Source organism: Podarcis muralis, chromosome 4 (assembly GCF_964188315.1).
Source record: "Podarcis muralis chromosome 4, rPodMur119.hap1.1, whole genome shotgun sequence".
Classification (NCBI taxonomy): Eukaryota; Metazoa; Chordata; class Lepidosauria; order Squamata; family Lacertidae; genus Podarcis; species Podarcis muralis.
This window is the reverse complement of record NC_135658.1, coordinates 42,528,381-42,539,276: the sequence shown is the minus strand read 5'-3', so window position 1 is coordinate 42,539,276 and position 10,896 is coordinate 42,528,381. Positions and strand designations below refer to the sequence as shown.

At 41.6% G+C, this 10,896-nt stretch overlaps 1 protein-coding gene across 3 annotated transcripts in view; it reads right to left on the bottom strand.

Annotated features, from left to right (window-relative positions):
* Positions 1-839: 839 nt before the first annotated feature.
* CD80 (CD80 molecule) overlaps positions 840-10,896 on the bottom strand; it is a 37,740-nt gene continuing 27,683 nt past the window's right edge. For all 3 annotated transcript variants that reach the window (XM_077927258.1, XM_028726882.2, XM_077927259.1), the window contains 4 exons: positions 8,975-9,298; positions 6,246-6,521; positions 5,403-5,525; positions 840-2,734 (listed from right to left, as the gene is read on the bottom strand). In XM_077927258.1, coding sequence (XP_077783384.1) covers positions 2,646-2,734; positions 5,403-5,525; positions 6,246-6,521; positions 8,975-9,298 — 812 coding nt within the window. In that variant the 3' untranslated portion in view covers positions 840-2,645. The remainder of the gene's footprint in view (positions 2,735-5,402; positions 5,526-6,245; positions 6,522-8,974; positions 9,299-10,896) is intronic.

Below are 10,896 nucleotides of genomic sequence, written 5' to 3'. Positions count from 1 at the left end.
TCTGAAAAGGGGGTTTTGGCCCCACCTATTTGGGTACGGTGGTACCTCTGGTTGCGAACTTAATCCATTCCGGTTTGTAACCGGAAACCACTCATAACATGAGGCGAGCTTTCGCTAATGGCGCCTCTCACTGCTGCCGTACCACCGGCGCGCAATTTCCGCTTGCATCCCGGGGCAAAGGTCACAACAAGGGACATCTACTTCCGGGTCAGCAGAGCGCGTAACCCGAAGGATTCGTAAGGAGGATGGTACGTAACGTGAGGTACCACTGTACATGGTAGCTATAATTTGTCACTGTAACCATTGTATCTTGGCTTTCTTTAGTGCTGGAAATCAGCTGTGTACAGAGGTTCTCAGGAAGTCTCCTGTCCAAGCTCTGATGAGACCATGAATTGCTCAGTTTCTGTAAGGATTACCAGAAATAACCACAAAATATTTGGGCTTTCTTTTCCTTCCACCATTGCGATAAAACCGTTACCTAGTAGAATACACAGATTTAATGAGACAAGTGATCCATTTGCCACAAACAACATTGGGGAGGAAAGGAGTAGGATGAAATCCACAAACCATAATTGGTTTGTGTACATTGTGGCTGAGTTTTTATGACTTATTGTTCATGTCTTTGCTCTCTTCAGGCACTCTTTTTTGCCCATAAGAAAATGAGAATAAAAGGCCTGTTAAATGCAATGAAAGAAAAAAAATCCTAAATAATCCAGTTCACTTACTGCACTGGCTCATTTATTAAAAGCCTGAGTCTATATAACCATACATTTCATTAAATGGAATAACCAGGCACAAGTGTGTTTGAAGTGCAAAAAAGCCAAAAGTTTAACTTTATTTTATTTTATTGGTATAATTGTATAAAAATAGTTTAAAAACAACAGCCACCATCTCAGGCTGAGGACACACACACACACACACACACACACACACACACACACACACGTATATACAGTATATAAGGATGATTTGCTGAAAAGCTAATGCTAAAATATAACTTGGCATAATTACAGATTTAACCTAGTTTACAGTCAAGAATAAAGTGAAAATAGGAGACAGCAATGCTTGGATACATTTTGCACAGCTGAGAAATACATTGTTTGGGGAGCCTGCAGAAAAGCTGGGCTGCTTTAAACAGACAGGACTTCTAACGTTACAGTTCCAATTGTGATATGAAAGGTTTACAAATAAGCAGACACCCTAGAAACCTGTCCACGTCCTTTGTCAATCACCTTAGAGACAAACTTTAATGTGGCAGGGACAGTTTCTGCTAAAGTGTTTGTGAAACTTGGGTCTGCTTTCTTCAGTGGTTGGGTTAACTCTCGGTTTAAACCAAATAATGGTGGTTTAGAGCCTGTTTACATGACAAACTGAGTGAGTTAGAAGATAAACTGAGTTAACCCCTGGCTCTTGGGCATTTTCTTCCTCCATTGAATGCCATGGAAGAATCCTGCTTAAGAGTTAAGTGTGCTTATAGTATTGAAATCCTGATGCTCAGGTAGGCATATATCCCATTAAAGCTAATACATTAAAGCTTTATACATTATAAATCTTATTACAGCAATAGCAAATGAATATTTAAAAATACTCATATGGCTAATAAATAGTTCTTGCTACCCCTACATTTACATAGAGGGTCCATAGCAACAAGTATAATAAAGCTATAAGCATGCCAGGCTTATTTTCTGGTAAATAAAATTAGGGATGAGAGGTGATAAATTATGTGCAAGCCACAATTTAAGTTGAAGGAGAGTTTCCAAAATGAGAAAACATTCTTTACCCTACATAGCAGGCAATAATACTGTTCCTGGGTATGGCTTCTCCAGCTGCAGAACCATACTAGTACCTTCCATTCTGTTGCAAACTGCATGTGCGTGGATGGCAAATAATGGCGAGAACATCTCACCCTTACACTAAATACCCCCCTAACTGAGGATTTTATTACAACGCGAGTGAGAGCTAGTTTAGCAAAGATCAACGGGCTCTGCAGCTGGGGACAAGTGGTCCAGTCTACCACGCATCCCATGTGGTGCCCCCAATTAGTTTTGGGTGCTGGGACGCCGATACCTCATAAAAGGAGCGTTTGCTTTCCTTGGTGTGATTTCGGAGACAGAGCATTGCCAAAGCATTGCTCCCTTTTCCACTTGAAACGGGTGCTGCTTTGCTGGTGGAGTTGCTCACAAGTCACAAGGAAGAGGTGGTTTCACGCAGTAAGATGGCTGGAGATGTCCAAGCCAGCGGATCTGTCCCAGCGGGAGTGGGGGAAGCACTCTTTGGTTTGAAATGAACTTCACTGTAAAATTTCTGCTTATGAAGAACAACGGTTCATTTCCCCTTCCAAATCAGGCAGTTGTCTAGAAGATGGTACTACGCGTTGTATGTAGTTATCTGATCGTTTTGGGGCGGGTACTTGTAAAAAAATGCTGTTGAGGTGGAACAGTCAGTATGATGGGTAGTGCTTTTAACCCTTACCCCTCCCGCCCTTTTTCTGAGCAATGCTTCTATCACACCTGGAAAGAGAGAGGTATGCCCTGTGTCGTTGTGAAGAGTGATGCACTCCAGGTTCTGGGATCCAGGGTGATTATGTCCATTTCTCCAGAGCAGAATGTTGAAAATCAAACGCCACTGCCCAGGTTTCTCTATGGTCAGGCACATGCTGCTTCCGATGTCCCGTTGGAAAGCTGCTGCGATGTCATTTCACTTGTTGCCACTGGCTGGTGAGATGTCACAGGCTCTGAAACGTCAATTGGTTCAGCAACATTGAACAGAAAATCTTTACCAACGTGACTAAGAATTTTTAAAATATGTCAAAGAGTGGGGGTGGGGGGAACTCCCATTTGTCAAGAGGGAGGAGCATGGGTCAAAAAGTCAATAAAGAACAACAAAACATAGGCTAAGAGGCTATGACCGGTCAGGGTCACTCAGTGAGCTTCATAGCTGAGTGGGGTTTTGAACTCTAGTCTCCCATGTCTTAATCCAGGGGTGGGATACTTTTGGACTTGCAGATGTCACTAAACTACAGATCTCACCATCCCAGGCCATTGGCCATGCTTGCTGGGGCTGAGGAGAGTTCCAGTTCAGCAACATCTGCAGAGGCAAAGGTTCCCCACCCCTATCCTAATCCAAACTCTAACCCATGGGTTGGCAAACTAAGGCCCAGGGGCCGGATGTGGCCCAATTGCCTTCTGGATCCAGCCCACAGATGGTCCGGGAATCGCCGCATGGATCAGCGTGGGGATTCTGATGGTTCGGGCTGCGCCATTTCCCCCCCTCCCTCACACACACTGTGGCAGCGCCTCCTCCCTCCTGGCTTCTCCCAGCCCTGCCTAGAGGAGGAAGGGGGCTGGGCTTTGTTGATGGCTGAGCGCCATTTTAAGCATCCCCTCTCTGGAACCAGCCCTTTCACGTCATTCATTGTCCCTCCGCTGCCGCCGCCAGCCCCTGCCACTCCCAAGGCACGGGTAAGCGACCACCGGGTCTCATCCAGTGTTGTGGAGAAGGGAGGGGAGAGTCGGGGGGGATTTTTTCCTCCAAAATATAGTCTGGCCCCCCACAAGTTCTGAGGGACAGTGGACCGGCCCCCTGTGGAAAAAGTTTGCTGACCCCTGCTCTAACCACTACACCCCTCAGAACTAGCACTCTGAATTGTTCTCAGAAGTTAGAAAAAAGTTCAGATGAGCAAATACGGCCTATCAGCGGACAGAGTAGCAGAGTTCAGTAATAGGCAAAGCTTTGGAAGTTTGGGACTTATTCCACTTTGCAACTAATTTTAAGACTGCAAAGGAGTCTAAATACAAAGTAGTTTCTGAGTTTGTATTTAGATTGTAAGCCTGCAGTCACATATGTTACCTTCCACATGCCTAACTATTTGACACAGCATCTCTTGTAAATAAAATAAATAAAAATAATTTTAAACTTCATCTCTATTATCCTGCAGTATGTGTTGCTTTCCATAATACTGCTGCAGTGGTTCCCACTAGTGCATCACATCCATGCATGCTCTGAATAATTCATTTATAGTTGAAGAATACATTTAACCAATCCCTGATTTTTTTCAAATAAAACTGGTGCAAATTGAAATGTTTCATGGTCATTTGGTTCTGGGGTGGTAGTTGAAAATACCACTTTGTGTATATCACTAGCTTCATTGGCCTAACATTATGAAAACTGGAACTGTCTTCTTGCCTGCATACATTAGAAGAACCAGCTACTAGAATTGCCTTTTCATTCACCGAAAGGGGAACCTGAAGACAACCAATGTAACTTGCAGCCAGAGGCATTTTTAACAGGCAGTTGCCCTGAAGAACAAACTCACTGACCCCCCAACTCCCCTCTTTCAAAGGTCAGGTTTAATTCTCAAGATTGCGTGCTAGGGGTGTGGGGAAATTCTTTTACATATTTATTTACATTGTGGAATATAGGCTAGGGAAGTTGGAGCGTTCTTAAGAAGCAGAGAGTATAATGTTTTCAGAGTGTGGCTTCATTCCCTTTTACGAAGCTGCAGCAGTAAGCTTAAGGAATCTGGAGGCAACATTTTCTCAGGAAAAATGTTTGCAGACTCACAACTCAGCCATGTAACCTGGAAAAGAATATGGTCCAGCACTATGGCTCCAGCTGAATATTGGGGCTCATTCACACTTGTTTCCCAATGCACATATATTTCAGTTTGCCGTGGGATGATGGCTCCCCTCCCTCCCCACCACTTAGTGCTATTTTTTTGCTGAGCTGAAATATCCCTGATTTGGGAGGGGTTGTGTGTTGTTGTTTTTTAAAGTATGATTTTAGCTTGTTGCTTTTAGTCCTGTAAACCTCTTACTATATTTTTTATGAATTCGCGGGCAGCACGCCAGGGAAAGGGCCCATTGCCCTAGTGGGACTAGAAATATTGTTAAACAAATAGGATTGCATCCAATGCTGGCCTTACTCAAAGTAGACCCACTGAAATTAATGAACATGATGAACTTGGGCTCATTAATTTCAGTGGGCCTAGTCTGTACTGAGCTTAGCTGGATACAACCCATAAAAAGCAAACATTCATTTCCTAACATGGCTACAGTTTAAGTTGAGCATGTACTGAGCCTAAGGATCTGCTTGCAATGTTTGGCCACAGCCCTGGAACATGTAAACTATGAACAATGGTTTGTTTCCAGTGGTAACCTAGGGGTTTATGAAAAGATACCTATTGCATTTATATGCTGCCTTTCTTCTTGGTGGTGTGCATGGTTCTTCTACCCCTATTATTCTGGTAACAAGGCTGTGAGATAGGCTAGGCTAAGAGACAACTGATTAGAAGTCTTGACGGCTAAGTGCGGATTTTAACCTGGGTCTCTGAATTCCTAGCAGGGCTCTCAACCACACCACAGTTTCCTACATTGGTTGGTCACAAAGGCATCGGAACTTACTGCGGCGGCGGCATCGGAGGAATGTTGGCACTATCACGAGAGCAAGGACGAGGATAACAATGGAAGCCGCTATGAAACCATGCGGAGGAGGCGGTGGAGATGAATTGGGGCACTTCCCTATTGCTGAAACGAGAGAATTGAAGATAAATCTGTGACTGCACTGAAGAGCCCAAGGGGCACATGAGAAGCAATACTTTGGGGCACTGAGTGCCACATATCTGAGTGGAGCACTTCCAACATTAAGTTAGTTTTCCTTTCTCCTGTTTAAACTTGAAACCCACCTACATACGGAAATCATGGCCATCGCTTAATGTCTTACATTTCCCTCCATCTACTTGATAATATTGCAAGGATAAACAAATGGATACCACATTCCAAGCTGAGGCACAGGAATATTTGCTGCCTGCACACACACACCCACACCCACAGGAACATATAAATAATCCAAGACAGTGACTCGGTTTTGCATTTCTCACTGGTTCAGCTAAATAGTTACAATGCTATCTATATTTTTTGCTAGTGTTTCTGGTACTGTTCAGGATGGAATCCATGAAAAAGCAGAAATGTCCCATCAGCTGACCAAATATTTTCAGCTGTGATGCTAAACTTCTATAGGAAGAAATAATAATAATAAAAGATACATTGTCTTCCTAACAACACACAGCTATTTTAGATCCAGAGATAAAGACTCGCCAAATTAATGGTCATTTGTCATTTGTAGATCTCCCTAAATGGAACCAATCTCATTTGAAAAATTCTGAGGTTTAGTCCTTGTAAGTCTTCTGAATGGCTATATTTCACAAATGAGAAACACTGTCTCAGTGTATGATTGAGGGAACTTACACAAGAGGTGGTCAGTGGACACTTGTAAACCTGCATAATGTATTCGACATTGGACCAAGATATCTTCAGACACGTTTTGCTGTAAGTTGCCAGTAATATTAAAACTTTCAGTGTAGTTGTCCTTTATGGAAGTATAGGAACACCGCACTGTCTCATTATTGACCAACCAAGACATCGTAGCCTCTGGATATCCTCCATAAGAAGAACACATCAGTGTCAACTGAGCTGGGCCACAGGGATTATGTGATACATGTATGACAGGCTTCCTATAGTCAGCTAGAGGGAGGAAAAGACAGTAAGATCACAAGTTACACTTGTACATATTGAGATGTCAAACAATGTTATTGGCACTATGCTTAAGGATTATTTTTCTACAGAAATATCAAATTTAATCTGACTTGCACTTGAACAGCAGAACAAAAAAAAATTCCTTCCAGTAGCACCTTAAAGACCAACTAAGTTAGTTCTTGGTATGAGCTTTCGTGTGCATGCACACTTCTTCAGATACACTGAAACAGAAATTGCCAGATCCTTCTATATAGTGAGAAGGTGGGGAGGGGTATTACTCAGAGGAGGGTGGGGATGGGTGATTGGCAGATAGCTGTGATGAGCCTGTTGACGACTATTAACGACTGCAGTAGGTCTTACAGGAAAAAGCAAGGGGTGAGAAGGTGAAAAATGGCTTTGTCATGTATAGTGAGATAAGAATCCAATGTCTTTATTCAGGCCAGGTGTCTCCATGGTTTTAAGTTTGGTAATGATTTGCAATTCAGCAGCTTCTCTTTCCAGTCTATTTCTGAAATTCCTTTGTAGTAAAACAGCTACTTTGAGATCTTGTATAGAATGTCCTGGGAGATTGAAGTGTTCTCCTACTGGTTTCTCTGTCTTGTGATTCTTGATGTCAGATTTATGTCCGTTAATTCTTTGGCGTAAAATTAACGGACATAAATCTGACATCAAGAATCACAAGACAGAGAAACCAGTAGGAGAACACTTCAATCTCCCAGGACATTCTATACAAGATCTCAAAGTAGCTGTTTTACTACAAAGGAATTTCAGAAATAGACTGGAAAGAGAAGCTGCTGAATTGCAAATCATTACCAAACTTAAAACCATGGAGACACCTGGCCTGAATAAAGACATTGGATTCTTATCTCACTATACATGACAAAGCCATTTTTCACCTTCTCACCCCTTGCTTTTTCCTGTAAGACCTACTGCAGTCGTTAATAGTCGTCAACAGGCTCATCACAGCTATCTGCCAATCACCCATCCCCACCCTCCTCTGAGTAATACCCCTCCCCACCTTCTCACTATATAGAAGGATCTGGCAACTTCTGTTTCAGTGTATCTGAAGAAGTGTGCATGCACACGAAAGCTCATACCAAGAACTAACTTAGTTGGTCTTTAAGGTGCTACTGGAAGGAATTTTTTTTTGTTTTGACTATGGCAGACCAACACGGCTACCCATCTGTAACTTGAACAGCAGAGTGCTCTTTAGGAAATCCCATTCATTTCAACGGGAGACACTTGTAGAGGTTCCTGCCATGGCCTGTAATCTAAATGGTGCTATATTACTAAGAGTTCTAAATTACTTTCTATGGTAAGAGTTCTTATTATAACGAGTTAATAGCATCCTTTCTCTCGGACATAATATAATGCTGGAAGATTGGGAAAGGTTATGGAAGAAAGGGGTTAAGTTTACTGCATGTACAATGTTAAAGGAAAATATTATGAAAATGATGTATAGATGGTACTTAACCCCTGTAAAATTAGCAAAGATGTATCATAATAGTGATAATCTCTGTTGGAAGTGTAAAGAAAAAGAAGGTACCCTTTTTCATATGTGGTGGACCTGTCCCAAGGTGAAAGACTTCTGGGAAAAGATTTACAATGAATTGGGAAAAAAATATGTTGAAATATACCGGGTACATTTATTAAGAAACCGGAGGCCTTTCTTCTTGGGATAACAGGTTTGGAATTGCTCAAGAAAGATGTTAAATTATTTTTGTATGCCACGACGGCTGCTTGAATTTTACTAGCCAAGAACTGGAAAATACAAGAAGTATCAACTGTGGAAGATTGGCAGATGAAGATGATGCACTTTTCGGAGCTAGCTGACCTTACGGGAAGAATCCGCGACCAGAAAGAAGAGGAATACCAAGAAGATTGGAAGAAATTTAAGGACTACCTGAACAAATATTATAATATTAAAAACTAGAAATCATTTGAAAGCACCAAAGAGGCCTAGGATTAAATTAGGATTTATTAAATAAATTGGGTTTAGAATAGTAATAAAAGTGAATAAGTTAGATAATAATTGAAAATATTTTTGTTGAAGAATGATATTGGAAAGCTGTTACATACAGATACATGGAAACTCAGAAGGGAGGGATTAGAGGAAGTCAACCAATATGTAAACAAGGTTGGGTTGTAAAGGTTTAAGATTATTTTCTCCTATGTTGTGGTTATGGTTATGTCTTTCTTTTTTCTTTTGGTATGTGTGTTCTTTCCCTTTTTTCCCTTTTCTTTTTTGTTAGATTGTTAGTGTTGTAACTGTGGAAAATTCAATAAAAAAATTTGGGGGAAAAAATAGTATTCTTTCTCTCAAATTCACATTCCCCTCATAGCAACGTTGAGTAATGTTGGACCCTGTCTAACACAAATGAATAGGACCCTTAAGCATTGCTTGGGTACTTAAAATCCTGTTTTGCTAGACAAGCACTTACCTGACACTGATAAATGTACCCATTTATCACCTTTGTGTTCTTCCTCCAGTAATATGATACACCTATATTTGCCTTGATCGGACACATTCACACCGGAGATCCAAAGTGTAAGAGTCTTCTCATCCATCTTTGTCCTGTTCTGGAAATGTATGTCTTTTACGGTGTTTTCTTCGCCGTTGCTGTAAGCTATCACAACCAGGTCAGATATACCAGGGCCTACGTATTTCTGCCAGTAGATCCTGTAAGATGCCAGGGGCCGTTGCATTTTGTAGTTGCAAGGGAGTGTGGCTACGCCCCCTATTTTGGCTGTTACCGGGACAGGGTCTGGGGAGGAAGAAAACAAGAAACAGGATCTCGTGAAACAGATGCTTGTTCTTCAAGTCCTTCCTCACATCTCTGCGTTGAAACAATACTTTGCAAAAAGGGAAGGGGGATTCAGATATACAACACACACTGGCCATCAGTCATTAATGAAACAAGGATTTCTGAAGGAGTTGAACCTACTATTAATTCCACAATCAGTTCCCATTAGTAGTGCAATAAATTTCCCCATACTCTCCCACAAAGATACCTCTCTTTGACTTGTCAGTGACTGTTTGCAGCCTCCATTATTTCTGCTTTCTGTTTCTCCTGTCCCATTTCCCTGATTGCATGATCCCAGGATACCAGAAATTAAATGGTGAGCATGATGATGCCACAACATGGCACAGCTTTCATATGTGACGACCTCCAAATGGGTCATTTCAGTGTGAGGAAGCTGGAGTAGCTCAGTTGGTAGACCATGGTAGGGCACAATCTCAGGGTTGAGGGATCAAGCACCACGTTGGGTAAAAGTTTCCTGCATTGCTATATGATCTTTGTGGTACCTTCCAACTCTATGACTTTTTAGCACATTTGCCCTCATTCTGAATGGGGCAGGTAGGGGAGAGAGAGCAACACAAAGCGTGGAAGAGATCTAAGTAAGAGTAACTGGAATTACAATATGGAATGAGTAAAGAGGGGAGCACTTTGTCACCTTTTAGCATAGTTCTCTGAAAAATTGCCAAGAGAGGGGTGTATTTTCATGGGGGAGGTGAGAGAACATTTTTTTCAAAACACACACTCTTCAGCTTAGTCCTATTTAGGAGAAAACGCCGTTATGAGGGGATTTATTGTCTGAATCATACTTGTCTGGATGAAGGATAAAGAGAGCTGTGTGAGTGTGTGGAGAAGTCAGCCTATTGTATAAAGTCAATAGTTAACTTTGTTGTTGTTCTGCTCGCTTTTGCCTCTAGCCTTACCCACCACTAGAATGTGGCTCCCAAAGGGTTATCCAGAGGGAATGAAAAAGGTTCCCCAACCCTGGTTTGAATCCACTGAATGTTATTCATGAAATATCTCTGAATTGCAAACCTCTATACATCTAAATTTCAGAAGACAACATCAAAACTGGTCACATGCATCGATTCCATTGTTCTATTCCGGTTTGCCTTTTCTCCTTGAACTATTGGTTTGCATGCTTGTAGGCATTTCCTCTGCTGTCAGGACTGTTGTTGTTGTTTGGTTTTTTTTTTAAAAAACTTCCCTAAAATAAATGAATCCAGGCTAATGTAGCTGTGTCTCTCCCCCCCCCCCATCTTCAGTTGTGATTTGTGTATTGCAAGGGGTTGGACTAGATTACCATTGGGGTCTCTTCCAACTCTACAATTCTACGATTCTATGTACATATATCATGAAATAATTTGGTACAGGCTGTGAATAAAAGGGACGGAATCTTTTGACAAAATTACGGAGGATCTGGGGGTATATATGTAGAGAGTAGATCTAGATTTATATAATTTAATCTTTTTAATAACTATAATAGAAAGGCAGGGTGGAAATGATTGGCAATAAATAAGTTAATAACAGTTTTCATATACCAAAGCCCAATATAGGTTTCTGAG